At 40.4% G+C, this 19,594-nt stretch overlaps 3 protein-coding genes across 5 annotated transcripts; 2 read left to right on the top strand and 1 right to left on the bottom strand.

The window, feature by feature from the left end:
• Positions 1-633: 633 nt before the first annotated feature.
• LOC115744682 (RNA polymerase I-specific transcription initiation factor rrn3) lies at positions 634-6,750 on the top strand. Of its 3 annotated transcripts, none has more exons than XM_030679995.2 (16): positions 634-860; positions 1,268-1,448; positions 1,639-1,722; positions 1,828-1,899; positions 1,983-2,054; positions 2,163-2,399; positions 2,946-3,056; positions 3,137-3,250; positions 3,821-3,946; positions 4,059-4,127; positions 4,215-4,321; positions 4,612-4,695; positions 4,820-4,907; positions 5,270-5,389; positions 5,590-5,774; positions 6,252-6,750. In XM_030679995.2, the coding sequence occupies exons 2-16, from the start codon at positions 1,335-1,337 to the stop codon at positions 6,568-6,570; spliced, it is 1,902 nt and encodes a 633-aa protein (XP_030535855.1). In that variant the 5' UTR covers positions 634-860; positions 1,268-1,334; the 3' UTR covers positions 6,571-6,750. The 3 variants fall into 3 exon arrangements, with proteins under 3 accessions (XP_030535855.1, XP_048140076.1, XP_030535856.1); XM_048284119.1 differs by having other exon boundaries at positions 634-864; XM_030679996.2 differs by having other exon boundaries at positions 634-922.
• Positions 6,751-7,077: 327 nt separating this feature from the next.
• Positions 7,078-11,866, bottom strand: LOC115744683 (RNA-binding protein 38-like). Its single transcript, XM_048284131.1, has 8 exons — positions 11,024-11,866; positions 10,728-10,851; positions 9,917-10,046; positions 9,410-9,446; positions 9,053-9,290; positions 8,004-8,123; positions 7,820-7,919; positions 7,078-7,398 (listed from the first exon to the last, which is right to left on the bottom strand). Exons 1-6 carry the CDS (start codon positions 11,219-11,221, stop codon positions 8,032-8,034), a joined length of 819 nt encoding a protein of 272 aa, XP_048140088.1. The 5' UTR covers positions 11,222-11,866; the 3' UTR covers positions 7,078-7,398; positions 7,820-7,919; positions 8,004-8,031.
• Positions 11,867-16,197: 4,331 nt separating this feature from the next.
• On the top strand, positions 16,198-18,604 carry LOC115744704 (3-hydroxy-3-methylglutaryl-coenzyme A reductase 1-like). Its single transcript, XM_030680026.1, has 5 exons — positions 16,198-16,638; positions 16,839-17,410; positions 17,605-17,786; positions 17,888-18,234; positions 18,356-18,604. Exons 1-5 carry the CDS (start codon positions 16,198-16,200, stop codon positions 18,602-18,604), a joined length of 1,791 nt encoding a protein of 596 aa, XP_030535886.1.
• Positions 18,605-19,594: the final 990 nt, after the last annotated feature.

Here is a 19,594-nt window from a genome sequence, read left to right as displayed (position 1 = left end):
TTGTGTATGGATTCGACAACATTATTGCAATAGTAAGAAAGTTTAATATGGATATTTCAAGAAAGTACTTAATAGGAGAGTTACCGAGTATGTTATTCTTGATAAATGCTAATTTTGCAATGTTTTTTATGTAATTACAAATCCTAGTTGAAAGCAAAATGAGCCGGGAGTGCAAGAAAAGTGCTCGTTGCGTCAATTCCATTGTAAATTAGATTTTACACGTCGCTTTTAGAGGCGACTCTTAAAGGTACGTTCGTCAATAAATATCTATTGGATGGTCAAATCACGATAGAGATTAAATCTAGCTAACTGAATCATTATGTTCTTTCGAGAAAAATATAAGGAAATTGTACGGAGCACTTTAATTAGTCGTTAGGATTAGTAATCTATGACAATCTTAGAAATAGAGATAATCAATATTATTTGTCAGATCATGAATTTTTGGATCCAATATGTGAAGCTACGAAACGAAACTCTTGAGGCTCGACTCCCGAGTTCGTTGGAAGTAGGAAGGGCTTTCTGCGCCGAGCAGTGGCCTATCAACGCGGCACTTGGCGGAAATACATAGAATTTCAAGGACCGACGTGCAAATAAGACAATTTTTAACGTATAAAACGAAACCTTCGCTTCGTTTTCAATGCCTCTTGCTCCGAAACCCTCCTTCGGTCCTGAGCCTCCGTCCTCGCACTTCGCGGCCGACAGAGAGAAGAAGGAGAAGAGAGTCTCATCGGCGCAGTGTGAACCCACTTGGGACGACGTCGTCCCCGGCACGCTCGCGGCTCTGGTCGGTGTTCGAAGCGGAGTTTCTTTGTAATTCGTCGACGCTACGTTTGGAGGCTTTAAGCTCGGCGCTTCCTTTTGTATGTGCCCTGCTTCTTTGTCGTTTTCCCGAAGTTTCTTGCTTCTGTTTTAGCTCTGAGAGGTAATTTAGTGATTTCTGTTTAGTCTGTTGTACGATGGTTTCGGAGATGGTCGTGTAATATTTTTGTCTTAGTGCGGCTAATTGGCTTACATATGCGTGTGAGTCAGCTGCATTTGAAGTCTGTTTATGCCGAAAAGAAGAATGTTGTGCTCAAGTGGTTGTGTATGAGTTGTGTTGGTAGTTTCGGAGAGGATTTGCACAATAAGAATGCTTGATCGAATTCATTAATTGGGTTGATGTCAAGTTATTGTTGATGGATAGGATAACTGGTAGAACTTTTCTGGCAATGTGGAAGAGGAGTTGAATTTCGTGTATGGTGAATAATTTCGTTGCCTTCCTTTTCAGGTCCAATAATTTATCAGCCCCAGACCCTGCTGAATTAAGTAGCTCAGTTGGGTCTGGGTCAAATAACATGGGCGTGGAGTTGGCCAACGAAAGGGCGCAGTTTCTCGAGATGGAGGAAGTTAATTTCACCGACAATGAGTTGGTTTATCACGTTAGGACTGCTCTGAAATCAGCGTCTTCGGTAAGCCCTGCAAATCAGTAGACTGCGGTGTGCTGCTTTTGCTCTGATGTTTTCACCGCTTTTTCTCCTTTTATTGCTCTTCCAGATGGTATGACAGATCTGATCATGTTTAATTTTCTGAGGTTAAGCATGCTGAAATATGCTGCTCTATCGGTATACTAATGAGATCTCTCCAAATCCGTTGGTTCAGGGTGATAGCGAAAGTTATGATGAGCTCATTGGCGTCATGCATCACAGAGAACGACTTTCGCCTGATGAGGTGGCTATGCTAGTGGTAGGTTTCCCTGTACATTTATATTTTCTCAGTTGTCTAATGGTTACTTCTTACTGTTGATTTGCCTACGTGGATTTTGAATTGTTCCATTTGTTTGTTTGATAGACTTGTTTAAAGGCGCTATCAGGTACAGTTTCTTGCATAGATGTGGTGCATCACGAGTCTCTTCTTTCTTCTGTAAGTAATCGATTTGGTGATATGTTCATTTACTTTAATCTTGTTCTCATAACTAGCTTTCTGAAGAATGGACTAATTTTCAGATATTTGGAATGAGCATGTGGAATTATGGACCTGAAGTCATGGATGCATTGGTTGACTTAATCATATCTCTGGTATGGTAATTTTCCATTTGGCCTGTCATTGGCTTCTGTAGTATACAATTTAGCTTGGCCAGGTCTCATTTATTTTACCTTTTCTTTTGTAATTTTATGCTGGAGCAGGCTGCTTCGAGTGGAAAATTTGTCGATTCTTGCTTGGATATGCTCATAAGGAATTTTGTCCCGCCATATTCGTACCTGGCCTTGTTAAAGCAGCCACGGGGCCTCTCAAGAAAAGACCAAGTTCTTTCTCGGGTTCATTCAGCTCTAGAAAGTATTAGTCATTTGGTTCCTCTTGCTCCGATGAGATTATTGTCATTAGTCATCCAAAGAATGCCAAGGCAAAATGATAATGAAACTGTGAGTGCAGTTTCCTTTGGAATGCTGATGTTAACTAACACCACTAAGTCGGGATGCTTTTTGATATTTATGGCTTGGTTGATTGATTCTTCATGTATAAATTTCTTTGATTGAAAGGGATGCAGAAACTTCTAGATTGCCTTCACCAACTTGCAAATTTTGATAATAATGCTTTTGAAAAAGAGAATAGTTTTAACTCAAAAAAGCTCAACTCAGTATTCTTGAGTGTCACCAACAGAGTAGCTATATTTGTCACTTCTATATGTTGGATCATGTGTGTGTGTGTGTATATATATTTGTATGTATTATCTTTGGTCCATAACGTCCTTGCTCCGTCCTTGGTGAATATCGTCGTGCTTTCTTTCATTTGTTTTCTTTGATATTTTATGTTTACATGTTTTTGATGTGGCTCAACTTCCCTGCTCTGACTTTTGTTGATAAATGAGCACAATCCTCGTTCAGTTTCCTCAAGTAGGATCTGATGGTGCTTCAGTGAGCTAATTGATGTTGGTAAGGTATGTGAAGATAAACCTTATTCTTTTGTAGGTCATGATGACATACGTGGAGAACATGTTCAAGCTGGAGAGTGGTAGTATGGGACAACTTGTTGGGAGCACAATGCTTATCGCAGTGGTGGACAGGCTATTAGATTTGGATGTAAGTGTAGTAAAGTTTCATTGTTAAAACTCCGCTTGTAGGGTTTGCACGATGTTAATTCAATTTTCCGCTTTTTGTAGTTGGAGATCGGGTGGGAGGATATTGTACAAGATGACTCTAGCAAAGGCATTTTTGAGATGGAATTAGAAGACTTGGAAGAAGATGAAGAGGACTTGAATGACGAAGGCGATGAGGTAAGATGGCATTACAGATTTAACTGGATCAGGTTGTTGTTGATTCACTCTAGTTTATTTGATATGATTGGTGAAAGCTCAGATGACGTTGTGTGTGAATAAGATTAGTTGTTTATGTTGACCGGAGGGCATTGCAGCCTTAGTTATTAGAATTGTTGTTGTGTGCCTATACATAGGAGGTCCTTAAAAGGCAAATTTGCGAGTGCACATAAGTTCCTGATCTATATCCAAAGCTATGCATAAAATTTTTTTGACCGAAAGAGTCGTGCTTCTTTAATCTTTAGAAACTTTACTATTTGTTCTGTTTCTTTGTAATAATGAACTATAAAATAGGTAACGTTTATGGGTGTTGCTAACCTAATATATAACTTCCCAACCGGAATTGATCAACGGAAGTTGTTGGTCGGGTAGTCTTGCGCCTTTTGTGGAATATGACATTGCATTGTGCGACAAATACTGATCCATTCTCTCCATTACTGTTTATTTTTATCCTTTTCGTTGGTTTTTTGAGCTATAAGTTTGATCAATAGTCTCACCTTACGCAAGGCACTGATTAAGCTACTTGCACAGCTTCCAGGAAAACATTTAAGCAGAAACAGTCTGCGAGGAAATGTAATTGCTGAGAAATTGGATAGCTTATTGGTGTTGACTTTTGAGTATCTCGAATCCTGTCAAGGGCATGGCCGGTTGCTTGAGGTTATATCTGGACTCTAATAAATTTTTGCTGACTATAATTGGTTTTGGCTTCACTAATGTTCCTAACTTTTTAGTCTGGTATATTGATCATTTTTAATCTTTTGTTGGGTAGGTATTCGAGACTCTTCTCCATTCTTTTCGAATCACTGTTCTGAATGCATACAAGTCCAAGTTTGCGCAGGTAATGGACATGTGCTTCCAGATTTATTTAGAGAGACAGACTTTTCATTACTCCCTTTCTGAGCTTTATCAACTCTGCATAGTGCAGTTTGTGATGTTCTATGCGTGCGCGCTGGATCCTGAGAATTGTGGTGTGAGATTTGCTCGAATGCTTGTAGATATTTTTGTTTGCCATGATCACCCGCCGATGACAAGGTAATATGGCCTATCCTTTGAAGTTCCATCGCAATTGTTAGTTGACTGAAAATGGTGTGCACTGCTTATCTAAAAACTATATCCTTTTTATATACAACAAATAATTTAGCATGCCGTGGATTCCCAATGTTATGGTTTTCTTGTCCTATGAATGATCTTAATTTCGCTTTCTTTTGAAGAGGCAGAACTGATGTTAATATTAACATCTTTTTAGTATCTCTATTGAACTTGGCAGCTACTGCTTAAAGCTTATTGCTCTAGGGATTGATTTTATGTCCCGTCTTTTGCAGGATGAGTGCAGTTGCATATCTTGCCAGCTATCTGTCTCGCGGAAAGTTCCTCTCTGCCAATTACATCACTACAATGTTGAAAAGGTTATGATTGTGAAATTTATTTGAGTTTCTCTAGAGGCTACCATGAGAGAGCTTTTGGTATAACCATAGGTCTATATGAAGAAAATTTACTGATGCAATTATTCTGCGACTATTAACACTTCAGGTTGGTTGATTGGTGTTTGGACTATTGCAATGTTCAGGATGGGGACGTTAATCCATTCGCTCATCGAGTTTTCTATGCTGGCTGCCAGGTAACATCCTAGCTTAGTTAGATTGTAAGTTGAGATTAAGCTTGGTGTTCACTGTTATTAGGACAATTGAGAGCCTTTATGCATCTTTTCTTTTCAGTGGAGCCTTATGAAATTGTGTTTATCAACAGATGTGTTTTCCCGTACCCTCGGCATAAGGAAATTTTATTTGGGGATAATTAACAATGGTTTAGAATTTCCTCATTTTCTCTGCCACAGATGCGCTTATAGAGCGTTTTGCTGAGACGACCTTAAAAATTATCAGCCGATTGTTTGGGGTCTTGGGACCATATCTCTTGAGATAATGCGTAACAGGAAAGAATATTAGGGTGGAAGTGCTGATGTGTTAGCTTTCTATATCACAGGCTATTATGTACGTGCTTTGCTTTCGAATGACGTCAATAATGAGCATTCCACGGCTGAAGTCGCAGCTTTTCCTCATGCCAATAGAAACAATCCTAAAGCACAAATCAGATCCATTAAAGGTGAGCTTTGCTATCTTATATAATTATAGATTTGCCATGAATTATAATTTCTTCTGACCTTTTTGAACTTTTTTGTATGCATTCTCTCTTGTGAATCTGCAATTACCATCAAAAGCATTTCACATACAAGAATTTTTTTCAATCATATTAGTGTTTTTCATCCTTGACTTACAGCCTCAGCTTTTCTCATCTTCTTACAGGTATGCCTGCCATCTGTAGTGGGGGAATTTCTTAAACAGGCAAGAGCAGCTAGGCTTTTTACAGTGACCAAGACATTTATCTTTGATGACATCCTGGAGTCTGAACTCTCAAGGGCTTTTGGTGGACTGGAGAGGCTAGACTCGTTCTTTCCTTTTGACCCATGTTTATTAAAGAAAAGCGACAGGTTCATTCTCTTACCTAAAAGGTTTGCATATTAGTAATTATGGGCCAAAAGAATGTTGGAGGAAATGTAAGAGTTACATCAAAGGAGGTGGTCTTTGCATAGTTGCCACAATCAGAGTCTGGCTGGCATCTGTTTGAGATGTGCTCTTTGTTGTTGGATTTGGTTGGAGAACGCAAAACCTTCCTAGGCTAATTACTGGAATGCTTCTTCGTGTTAGTAGAATGTGAAAATGTTAGAATAATGGAAGGGCTCAGTTCCTGCATAAAATAGAACATTTTCTCTCTCAAGTGTAAATTCTTGATTGTTAGAGTTGAGTTTCAAGAGAACCAATACTATTGGTCGCTTACTCTGGTTTTGACTTCTTAAGGGATTGCTACCAGTGTGGACTGTAATAAGTTAAATGTCGTTAACCTGTAACTGTAGGGGAAGGGAGTGCTGACCATACTTTTCTCTTCTTTTGAAAATTATGTTCTGCAGTTTCATCCGGCCAAACTTCATATTTTGGTCAATGGTCAAAACTACGTATGATGATGATGAAGACAGAGACGAAGATGAGGAAGGTAGTGGTGACGAAGACGGTGAAGAGTCTGTTGATGGCGTAGGGGAGGACAGACGTGACAGAATGGCTACAAGCTTTAATGAGCAAGATATTGATATCGAAGAATTTGACTATGCGTTGAATAAAATGTCCATTACACCAAAGCAGTCCTTGATGTACAAGTTCGGTGGAGGACTAGAGGAGCTTGTGCGAATGCCGTCAAGGATAAGACCATCTACTAGTCCGGAGTCATTGTGAAATCTGTCGATGGTCAGCAATTCTTTCAGAAGCTTGAAGATAGTGCTGCCACAGGAAAAGGGCCATGCTGGAACGACAATTTCGACTCGGTGCAAAATTTTTGTTGTGGTGACTCTGGTGTTGTAGTTTTTAAGTGTTAAAATTTTGGTCTGAGAAGGAAGTTTAGATTGGAAGGTGACATTGTGAAACATAGTGTGAACAGTGCTGCCACAGGATAAGGGCCATGCTGGAACGACGATTTCGACTTGGTGCAAAATTTTTGTCGTGGTGACTCTGGTGTTGTAGTTTTTAAGTGTTAAAATTTTGGTCTGAGAAGGAAGTTTAGATTGTAAGGTGACATTGTGAAACATAGTGTGAACAGTGCTGCTTCTGTAACATATAAGCCAGAAATCTCATTCATCATCTTTACCGGTTCCTATGTACTTTCGATAGTACTACTTCTTATTATATACATTGTGAAACATGGTATGTACTGAGTATTGTCACACGCTATTGCTCAAAACATAATTTTTTGCGTCAGAAATGATGGAATTTTTATTAACAAAGTCATTGGAGATATCATACATGCTAAGAATTGACCAAGAACCCTTGCCTAGGGTTCACACAATTAAAGAATCATATCTTGATTCTTTGGTACAGCATTTACAAATTTACATTATTTACATGGTTGCCGGAAATATTTCCGGCAGAAAACATCGAACTTGCTCTGCTGCTAGCTTGAGCCCATGACAGACACAGATGAAAAAGCAACCCCTTGCTGCTCTTTCACTGACTTGAAACATCTTACAACTGACTTTGGTGGAATTTTGGTGGATATGACAAAGGTACCTGCAAGAAACAAACACAAATTCATAATCACCCCTTTGCAAGTATGGCTTGAAAAGAAAATGGAAGGCATCACTAAATCCTCGTTATTGAGCTAGAAAGGAAGTAACTTTAGAAAACATTCAAGTCGAGCAATGATACGATGACATGCAACAGTTATCAGACAACTCCAATTCGCTGGTACAGCCCTTTTGTTCCCAAGCCTAAAGCTGGCTAACCTCCTATCGCACATGTGACACGAGCCTTACAAGCGAACAAGTATCAGTTCAGAAATGTAACTAAGCATCTTGTGCTAAGCAACCATTCCTAAGAGAGTACGTAAAGCATACGCACTCTCTTTCCAGTTCAACTCCTTAAATAAGTCTGCTTTAGATTGCCCCATCTATTCCATTTTCTAACAAGCTAATGAGAACATGTAAGTTACCTCTAGAATGCAAATATGACAACTTGCAAGGCTAGATTTGAAGCTTGCCACTCAAGTAGCAGAGCTGCTGCTCTTAGTCCTGCTGCAATCTAAGGATTACCTGCGACAGGGTCAACAAGGCAGTTCCAACAGTGATATAGCCGTAATGTTACGAGGAAAATATAGCTCCGCGTATGAACTCTACCTGACATTATGACTCTTTGATCTCCCCCTCAACCAGCTGTTTGATCAGAAGTGTTGGTGAACTGAGGAGAATGAGTTGGTAGTCTCATCTGGGTCTGTCCAGGAGCAGGAGCTACTATACCTGACGAACACAAGGAAGCTCACATAATTAAAGTAAAGCACATCTAAAAATTTCAGTCATTGCAAGTAGTTAAATGAAGTAAGGAACACAGAGATCAAGAGTTAGCACATGAATATTCCCCAACAGACCAGGATAAAGCAGTCTTTTCTCGTTTGCGATTCAGCATCAAGCTGCTAATTATAAAAGTAGGGATTCCGAGTGCCACCATTATGTGTATGTGTAGATGTGTAGATGTGAGTGGTGGTAAAAGGGGAATCCATTGGATTAGAGAGGTAGATGCATTTTCTTAAGAACAAGTGACTTCTGGACTTTTCTGTAGCAAGCCACTCTATTGCATGTATATATACACGTTTATATCTGAAGTGCTAGCAGACAGAAGTTTCTCTTCTGCACTATTTATTCTACTCAGAGATAGCTGAAGCTAGGCCACAAGATGGGTCGACATATCAGGACAAGCCACTCTATTGCATGTATATATACACGTTCATATCTGAAGTGCTAGCAAACAGAAGTTTCTCTTCTGCTCTATTCATTCTACTCAGAGATAGCTGAAGCTAGGCCACAAGATGGGTCGACATATCAGGACACCTGGTAAATTGGAACTTAGTAAGCAAGGCAAAGGCATCATGCTCACCCTCAAAAACCAATAATTGACAATCTTTAATAGTCGAGACGACTTGTTAATAAATAAACCTAAATAATTTTAAAGATCCTTGTTGTATCAAGTAAATTCCCCTTGAAAGCAACTACAGTGTACAAAGCGTAGGAAAGACCGCCAGAAGTGCATGATAAACAGGTAACCAAAAGTGTTAAGAGTAGAAGGAGTAGAAGGTCTCAATGGATGACATAAACTTGACGATATACATTTCTGACATTATAGGAACTCCAGAAACATCACTTTGTCAACTTAGAAGAGAGTGAAAAAATACCAGTCGGGTAAGGTACTTGAATGGTGGGAACTGCAGCAGTAGTTCCTCCAGTTATATTAGGTCCCCCAAGTTGCATAACATGCTGACCTGGCATCCTATAACCACGAAGCATTGTATACCCATGATTACCAGGAGGTAGATGACCTGATTGCGCAAATGGGTACATGTCAGTGCTATCTGTGGATGGTGCCCCATACATTTGTAGGTAATGCTGGGCCACGTAAGGATTATAGACGCCCTGCAATTTGGAAGAGGAAGTAAATAAAGTCATATCAGAGAGCTTGACATGGGATTCTAAAAGATGCTACAACTTCTAAGGAATGTTGAAATTTCGACAAAAGGATATCTAGGATTAACCTGTGGAAAGACATATTCAGGCCCATATGTTGTGTACCTGCAGTAAAGAAAGTGATTGAATCACTTCAGAAGATAAAGACACATCAAGGTATACATCAACAGGAATCTTTTCCTGTCAAATAATGTGTTGAAGATGGCATCGATTTGACCAGTTAAATCAATATGCCGTCCTTCATACTGCAAGTGGCCAGAAAAAAAGTTGAATGAATTTGACAATCTTAAGATAAGAACAAAGCTTCCAATCAAAATCCGGGCGATCTTTAACTTTGCTCACGCAATATTTCTTTTGAGTAAACAAAAAAGAAGATCCTCCATGCTTTTATGTATATATGACTTTCGATTTTGCATGTGATCAACAAATTTACTCTCTGATTTTGAAAGTTCTGAATGGTATGCTAACTGCTATATCTGTTGAAATCCAGATTGCACAGCAGTGCAAGCATCCAATTCTGGCTCGGACTAATAACTGTAAGTTCCTTCAAGGAAATGACATGACTTTGGACTTACCCATACGGAGGATAGACATATCCTGGCTGATAACCATAAGAACTAGGATGGTGGTAGACAGGGTTCCCCACGTAACTCCCCCTGGGAGTTTGCACATTTCCAATCACATGTGGTAAAGGTCTCAAGCGCCCTAGGACAATAAAAGGAGCATCAATTAGATCAAGAAACAGGAACTAGAAAGTCTAAAAAGTGGCTACTGCGGATCAAAAATGGAATATCAGTACATTGTAAAATTCATGATTCATGAACATGCCAAAGAAGGACCCTGCTCACCAGTACTTACTTAAAGAACCGCATCATGCGGCTTACAATGCGAGGAATTTATTTGGTGGTTAACATACAAGACGCCAAATTTCACAATTCATTTGGCAGTCATTTAACAGACTTTGAGGGCACATACTATTTTCTCACCAACTGCACCCTAAATGCAGATTTTCAGCATACTTTGACTGTGTTACCAATGTCTGGAAGAAACTTATATTGAGCGATTGTATCTTTGAACAAGCCATCTGAATGGTGCATAGATCCACTGGTTTTAACACCCATTCTCATCACATCAATGGACAGATTAATTTAAGAGTTCTTGGTAAACCTAGCTTGCTCTCTACTTACTACCATCGGTACCCTCACAATACGAAAAAGTTCTTCCTAGGATGCAACACTCCAAAAGACTAGCAGGAAACTAAATTCCATCATCCCAAGAGATCAAATACCACACGGCACTGTATAAACGATTCGAGTCTTACATCAAAGCACTTGGAGCATGCAGTGTTTACATACAGGTAGTATTGCGGATCAAAACAGAAAGTACCATAAGGAAGGGGTGGCCGAGGCCGGCCAAGAGAAGCCAAATTGCAATTAGCCCTTCTGCCATCAATAACTGGGCTGGGATTCTCACAAGCTCTTCTCGCAGATTCGGGATCGCGGAATGTCACCTAACCTCCGTATAAATCCAATCCAAGAATAAAAACACGATAGCCATAACCCATCACCATCATATTGAACCAGAAAAAAACCTAAACACACCCACTGAGAAGGAATAAATAAAACCAACATCTCCAAATAACAACCGCTAAACTATCACAGTTACAGAACATCAATACTTACAAATCCATAGCCCTTGGATCGGCCAGTGTTCTTGTCAGTGATAACAACAGCCTCGAGAATGTCCCCAAACTGCTCAAAGTAGTGCATCAAAGTATCACTCTGAGTCTCCCATGCCAATCCTCCCACAAACACCTTCGTATAAGTCGTGTCCCCAAAACCAGTGAATGGAGAACTATGTCCTGGTTGGAAAAATGCCATCTTATTTCACCAAGACCGCGAAGAATCAATCTAAAGCTAAAATTTCCTCCATTAGCAACTCGATGGGATCAATTCACGTGACATAAAGGTAGACCCAGAAGAGCTCGAGCTTCCTCATCATCGCATAGTCAACGTACTGGGACAAAACAATAAAACCCTCTCCGAGTCAAAGACGGCAGCAAGATTAGCAAACAACCCAACTTGACAAAACGAAGAAAGAGCCCACAAGAGCTAGCCAGAGAATGTAAAGTCAGCCCCTCGAGGCGACCCCCGATCAATCAACCCCAAGAGAAAGAACAGGAAAAGAAGAAGACTTTCGGACAAAACCCTAGCAGATAGAGTAACAGAGCACAGTGCTATGCAAGAAACAAGGAGAGATTGTGACGAGACAAAAAGAGGAAGGATTGAACTTGGGATTCGGATTTCGAGGGACGGGATCAAAAGGGGAAGGTGGACATGAAGGGATCCGCTGAAGTTATGGCATGGTTGGTTTGCTTTTGCCGTGTGAAAAAGCCGATCAAAGCTTGCATTTTCAGAATCTTCGGGACACTATTCGCCAAACCAAAACACACTCATCAAAATCTACTCTCTCTCTCTCCTCTCTCTCTCTCTCTCTCTCTCTCTCTACTGTTGTCCAAATTTTCTAATTTGTTGTCCGGATGTAATAATTCTTAACCACGAAGCTAACTTTTAATTTCGTTTTCCTTCGTTAAAGAAGTGGAGTCTTCGATAGAGTGATGCCGACAAATTTTGTCATCTTGCTCTTAGCAAAAACAGCCAGATGTGAATTGGATAATGACCACCCAAAAATGGAGAGGATATCAATTTGTCTACATGATTCAAGCCATGCTACCATTATATTTTACCAGAGCTACTAAACTATAGTAAGAATTTTACCGAAGCATACCATCAATTTCGATAGTTACTTCTTCTTCTTTTCCGACAATGAAAAGCATCCGTTTATTATTGAGATGCTTGATTTCTCGTGAAAACTTATTTAAAAAGATAGTTTGAGTACAAAAAAAAAAAAACATTTCCATCGATCTTTGGATTGAAGCCGTCGAATAATTAATGGTCTAAAATTATTTTTGCTCATAACTATTTCTAATTTGAATTCGACTCAATACTCGCAAAAAACACGAAAGCACATATCCGATGAATTGACAATACCTTTCAAAACATGTTGGATTCAATAAAATATATAATAGGTTATTGGTCAAATCCACTTAGACTTTTCCAATTGCCTAATACTAAAATCCACTAATGTCCCAAGACCCCACCTCTTGAATCTGGAAACCAACAAAAATGAAACAAAAAAAAAAAAAAAAATCTATCAGCACCATTCATAGCGAACTCTGAAAACCTTGATTTGTCTCTACATACTTTTTACATCACAAGATTGTCGAATTTCAAGACTTCTCAAACATGTGGACGTGATGGGTTTTACGATTTTTCACTTCCGTTTGCCTCGAAAAATGACCCCGTGGCCTCGGTCGGCATCGGAATGAGCCCCGTACACTTCGAAGTCAACTCCGAAGAACGAGCAAAATTACACAAAAGACATGCTAAATCAAAGCTTCAAGCACATAATGCGTTGCTATTTTAATTTTTTGTTTTTTTTGTTTGGATAAATCGCGTGGCGTTGGTTTGAATATCTAGAATCTTTAAAGCCAAATCACCCCATTGCCATCGCTCATAATTACGTGTGTCCCACTAGTTTCCTAATAAAGAAAGAGAATCACTGTCATCCACGAAGTGTTGGCCATTTCGGAGGTCCATAATCCAAATTGGTGCTTAGCGGGTCGACCCGATTTCGAAGTAATAGGGTCGGGTCCTTTGCAGATGACGAGAAGAGAGTTCCGAGTCTCTCTCACTGTCGCAATGGGTCAAGCCGAAAGTTGAAGTATGTGGCTAGGGCTTGTTTTCTGGTGGGCCAGAACAAAGGATGGTCCAACTTCTGTAGTAACTTAACATATGACCAATCAAACCAGACAGCCTTCATGTCCCCACCCACAAAAAAAAAAAAAAAAAAAAGATAGAGAGGAAAAAGACAGTAAAAAAGACAGCAATAGCTTTTTGACATTTAAATGCAGGGACTTTAGTTTTTATTTTCGAATTATAAAATTAAGAGAAGTTTGTCATTGCGATTTTTATAAGATTCGAGATCATCCGAACGACGCGGTATTCAAAACTTTATTTGCAATCGCATACGAAATCGTGTTCCTTGTCCTTAACCTTTACTATTGTACACCACGCTCAACGTTAACTCTCTCCTTCGCATCATTTTGCCATAAATGGAGACTGCTTATTTGATATTAGTATCTTCTTAATATAGCCATTTAAATTGCATGACTAACGCGAAAATAATAGCGGAATTAAAACCGAGAAAGAAGAAACGAACACAAATATTTACGTGAAAACCTTTGCGGGAAAAAAATTGCAAGGAGAGGAGAAGCAGAATCCACTCTGAAAATTCAAGGATTGCAAAAGGAGGCTCTAAGCTTATTCCGTCTCTGCTTATTAACCTAATAACTCGAGAAAAGTAATATTTACGCTACTCCCAAACCCTAACGTCAGCACAAGCTCATAAAGAATTAAAGAAATACTCAGTATAAGTAGATGATGTAAAGGAAAATTGATCTTTTTGGTGCCACGGATGAGCTGAAATTCTCCAATGCAACAGCAATCCTCCAGCATCAAATCTCAAGTTCTTTTTTTTTTTTTCCCGTCTTTTAAGATAATGTATAATGTATGCATTTTTACAACAAAGAACAAAGAAAGAATGCATTCCCAAACAAGGTTGGGCCAAGCCTGCAACAACATTATTTAAATGCTTAAATGGATTGGTGAATGGAGAAGCCCCAATGGCATATGAAACATAGCAAATGAAGCCCAAATTCAAAGTTCTAATCTTGGCCATCATGTGCTAGACCTTGCTTTTAATTTCAATGCAAAGTGTTCGACTAGACATCAAACCACAGAATCAATTAATTAGAAGCTTCCAGTCATATCTCACACCATGTCTTTTAACTTGCCTTGCTGCGCTTCGGTCTCATTTTCCCCCTTGAATTCAATTCTTCAATCGATGACTTATTCTAGATGGGGCCGCTCTTCTCGGCCGTCGGTTGCGTTGCTTTCCAAATTAGCTTACATTTTGAAATTTGACTAGGTTCGTCGAATCCAATGCGACGATTCTGTGGGCACAAGCAGTGTATTTTTCCACGTTGATAGCCATGGGCCTGCCCTTACAACAGAAATTTAATTATGGGGCCTGTTCATACTGTATGCGAGAGGATTAATTATTGGAATTTGGTAGCAATGATGACCAAGATCGATTTCCAAGGTGATCAAAAAGTATGCTTAAATAAGGAAAATTATGTCACTCATGAGGATCCAAAATATGTAATTGAGGCGCGTACGTTTCGCTTCATGAATAGCACATCAATATTTATAAAGTCTCCTCAAGCTCTTATCAAATAATCATTACTGAAGTTTTTTTTTAAAGTACAACTAAAACTCAGGAGTTTGATGCTGTGTATCAACCACTATACTCTCCAATGTGTATCAGCCGATATACTCTAATCTAATTCAAATGGTCAATGTTACTATCCCTTCTTCTTGGGGGGGCATAAATGACATTATATAGTAATGTTCCAAGCTTCACCAACCATTGGCTCGCCGGCCTTGAGATAATTTAATCAGGCAAAGCAAATAAATGGTCAACTATACGTATTAAGCGATGCGTCCCCAGTCATGGTAATATATCTTATGCATCAACATCGCGTTTCATCTTAATATGGGCGATGCCAAGTCAATTATACTACTTTCTTGATGACTTAAAATTGGTTTTTTTTTTTAAACTATGATTAACCAAACCGAAATGTCAACCGCGCATCGCATCATAAGGACAAAAAGAAATATGAAAACATAGAATATAATGCACGACACATGTAGTTTACACATCTGTAAGCACGATATACATATACATATACATATACATATACATATACATATACATATACATATACACACAAAAAACAAAGTCAGACATTAGCCGCCATAATTAATTTCTGCATTTTCACACTTGTAAATGATATAATACATAGCTCGACCTAAGACCATAGAGCAAGTTGAAATTATTAAAACGATAAACAAAGGGTACAAAATAATCCCATTGAATGAGGACATCTCTTTGGTACATCGTCCAAGAGAATATACATATTATAAACGGTGCAAATAATTATATGAGACGTGGGTTTGTTAATGTGAGGTACAATATTTCCGGCGAAGTTGTTGTATGGACAAACAGGGCAAATTCCACTATTATTTATTGGACGGAATGTTATGTTTATCTCCACAAAAGTATGGGAGAGAAGGATGTGATAGACAAAACAAGTCATTTCACATAAAAATTGTAGATTTATTAGTTGAAATGTGATCGGACTTATTTTAGCTGAATGAATCGGGATCGCAATTTCTCATTCAATAAATATGCTTATGGGAAAAAAAGCAGGTTCAAAACGAATCCGTCGTTTGTGGAATCCATGCATTTGAAAAGTAGCTCGATGTGACATGACCATAGTATGAACATACTCACATTATGCATCAGACAGTTAGGGTAACATGCTATATATAATTTCATATCATGCTTCGAGATGGTTTTAGTCAACTATGGTTTTATTGTATCGTGGGTGACCGTCGTTTGTCCTATTCACGTTACTCTCTTAAATAATTATTTGTGCTAATGAACTCTAAAGACATGCGGCCACCAATTAAAAGTGGGTTTATCTTTTTTTAATCTGATTTAGTTCAGTGAACTTTATATAACCAAAACGACATGACAAAGAGAGCTTCCTAAACCTTCCCTCGTCAAGAAATCAAACTTCTCTCGCTCCCATCGTTAGCCTCTGCAACCACCAACGAGGGAAGAAGAGAAAAGAACACCACCACCCACCTCCGCCGTGACATTCCCGGCAATGGACGTTCGCCTGCGACCACCCGCTTCAGCAAGAAAACCCTCCGCCATGGTCACGGGCGAAGCTGTCAATCTCCTCTACCCCCACAACTTCCTCAAAGCCTCCGACTCACGCCCAGTACCTCTCTACATCACCAACGGGCTATTCTTTGCTCTCTTCTTCTCCGTCACCTACTTCTTGCTCCACAGCTGGCGCGACAAGATCCGGCACTCGACCCCTTTGCACGTCGTGACGCTCCCAGAGATCACCGCGATTGCCTCTCTGATCGCCTCGGTCATATACTTGCTTGGGTTCTTCGGGGTCAAGTTCGTCCCATCTTTCGTGTCGTGCGGTGGCTTGAGGGACGCCTGGACCGTGGACGAGGACGACGTGGCTGCGGCGGAGGAACTTATAGTCGTGAAAGATAGTCGTTCCACACCTTGTGCTTCAGGATTTCAAAGCGTGGGTTTTTTTTATTTTTTCCCCTCTTTGGTTCGATTATATCCTATGAAACATGAATATGAAAATGTATACAGCTCAAATTGAGTTTAGAATAATGTTTGCTAGTATTCGTATCTACGATTACAAGTATAGAAAATGCTGTTCCAGAACTGAAGTATTTTTTAGTTTCTAACTTATGAGAATGACTTAATTTTAAACAGTTCGTTTTACAAGCTAATGAGGCTACAAAACCCTTATTACCTCCATCGCCAAAGAAGCTGTCTCGCCTAGCATCGCCACCACTTCTCAACGAAGACGATGAAAGCATCATCAACTCCGTCATCTCCGGCTCAACCCCGTCGTACTCTCTCGAATCCAAGCTTGGTGACTGCAAGCGGGCGGTGGCGATCCGCCGTGAGGCCCTCCGGAGGACCACGGGAAAGTCCCTCGAGGGCCTCCCTATTGAGGGCTTCGACTACGACTCGATACTAGGCCAGTGCTGCGAGATGCCTATCGGGTACGTGCAGGTCCCAGTGGGAATCGCCGGGCCTCTGCTGCTTGATGGGAGGGAGTACATGGTGCCGATGGCTACGACGGAGGGCTGCTTGGTGGCGAGCATGAACAGAGGGTGCAAGGCAATCTATTCCTCTGGCGGCGCCATAGTGACGGTGCTGAGGGACGGGATGACGAGAGCTCCGGTGGTGAGGTTCGCGACTGCGGCGAGAGCGGCTCAGCTGAAGGTGTTCCTGGAGGATCCCGCGAATTTTGAGACACTTGCGGTTGTTTTCAACAGGTGTGTGTTATGATGTGTTTGATTTTATTTTCTTTTTCTGCTTATGAGAATGGACCGATGAATAAATCTCGTTGTTTCTCCTAATGACTTTCTTATTGCCTCTCTCTCCGTTGAGTTTTATTCACTATTACAAGTTTTTACAGCAACTGTTTTCTGTTGAATATGTCGCCAACGCAGCTTTGTGTTTCGTGCAGGTCAAGCAGATTTGCTAGACTGCAAGGGATAAAATGTGGAGTTGCAGGAAAGAACTTGTACGTCAGATTTAGCTGCAGCACTGGAGATGCCATGGGCATGAACATGGCCTCCAAAGGCGTCCAAAACGTCCTCGAGTTCCTCCGACAAGACTTCTCCGACATGGATGTTATTGCCATTTCCGGTATTACCCCCAAACAGAAACAGTCACTTGCGATGGAGAAATTATCTCGTTATCGACATGAATTGATCTGGTATGATGTTGTGTACATCGACTGAACACAGGGAACTTCTGCACCGATAAGAAGCCAGCGGCGGTGAACTGGATTGAGGGGCGGGGGAAGTCGGTGGTGTGCGAGGCGGTGATAAAGGAGGAAGTGGTGGGGAAAGTGTTGAAGACCAGCGTGGCGGCGCTCGCGGAGCTCAACGTGCTCAAGAACCTGGCCGGGTCGGCGGTGGCCGGCGCAGTCGGCGGGTTCAACGCCCAAGCCAGCAACGTGGTCTCGGCGATCTTCATCGCCACTGGGCAAGATCCCGCCCAGAATGTGGAGAGCTCTCACTGCATCACCATGATGGAAGCGGTGAACGATGGCAGAGACCTCCACGTCTCTGTCACTATGCCCTCGATTGAGGTAATCATTAAATTAAATTGCACCATTAGTCAACCTTCCATCAATTCCCTTCCTTATCTGGGCAAAGCCCACGTCGTTCACTTTCGGCAAGTTTTAACTCTCTTTTCAAACGATAACTCAGGTGGGTACGGTGGGAGGTGGGACCCAGCTGGCGTCCCAGTCAGCATGTCTGAATCTATTGGGAGTGAAGGGGGCAAGCAGGGATTCGCCGCCGGGGTCAAACTCGAGGGCCTTGGCCGCCATTGTTGCAGGAGCTGTTCTTGCAGGAGAGCTCTCTCTCATGTCTGCTCTGGCTGCTGGTCAACTCGTCGACAGCCACATGAAGTACAACAGATCTAGCAAAGATCTCGCTGAGGTTGTCGCAGCTTAGCTTAACGTATTCGAAATTCCGACTTCAACTCTTATTTTATGGCTAAAAAATTGTAAACCTCGTTATCCGGTTTCCAGTTGCTCAACCAGACATTTCGCAGACTAATGGTGCGAAACCCTTAAATACAAATAATTTTATCTGAATAGATGTTGAAGCTGTCATTTCAATGAAAATATGCCTTTCTTGATAAGTTAAGAAGCTATTCCGAGAACATACTGTATCTCAACCGAATCTCAAACTAATTCCCATAATTCGAAACGAACATAATTCCATACAAACATCGCATAAAATTTCAGACCGTAAATCCATATATTATCATCGCGTGTTTTGCATAAAATACTCATTAATTAAAAAATCGTGCAGCAAAATATAATAACAGTATTTTTAGACTATCATGCTAGGAGCTCTCATAGTCAAATGATCAAAAAAGTTAGCAAAAGAGTGAGCATCATTTGATTCGCATCTAAACAAACTTCCTCCGAAAAGAAGGAAAGTTGCTATCTTTTACGAAAGGGAAGTGAAAAGCTTACTGTCGCGACCTAAAAAATAAACTGGTTAAATTCCAGGCTAATGGATTATCGGGTTAATTAATTAACTAACCTAACTCGGACTCTCCCAAGTCCATACCAAATCGCAACTTAAGGTTCAAATAATTAACATGCAATGTGATTTGAATTTGGAGTCGCCACTAATCATTTTCGGTAGGTTGATTAGAAACCTAAATAAAATAGCGGGAGAAAACTATCTTATTTCCGCGAACCGGAGATTTTGAATTCGGGGATTTGGTTACGTCAGATTTCTCTAACGCCCTTTCGGTACCATTTTCATGAAAAATATTTGATTTGGCAATTTTGATGGATTTTACTTGAAATTCAAAGATGCAATTTTTTTTGGTTTTTTCTTCTTTTTTATGGGGATGTAAAACATTGAACTTTGTACGATATACACCATGGGTGATTTAGAAAGAAAGAAAACGCAGCCAATCACGAG

This window comes from Rhodamnia argentea, chromosome 8 (assembly GCF_020921035.1).
Source record: "Rhodamnia argentea isolate NSW1041297 chromosome 8, ASM2092103v1, whole genome shotgun sequence".
Classification (NCBI taxonomy): Eukaryota; Viridiplantae; Streptophyta; class Magnoliopsida; order Myrtales; family Myrtaceae; genus Rhodamnia; species Rhodamnia argentea.
The sequence above is the reverse complement of the archived record's forward strand: the minus strand, read 5'-3'. Positions and strand labels throughout refer to the sequence as shown.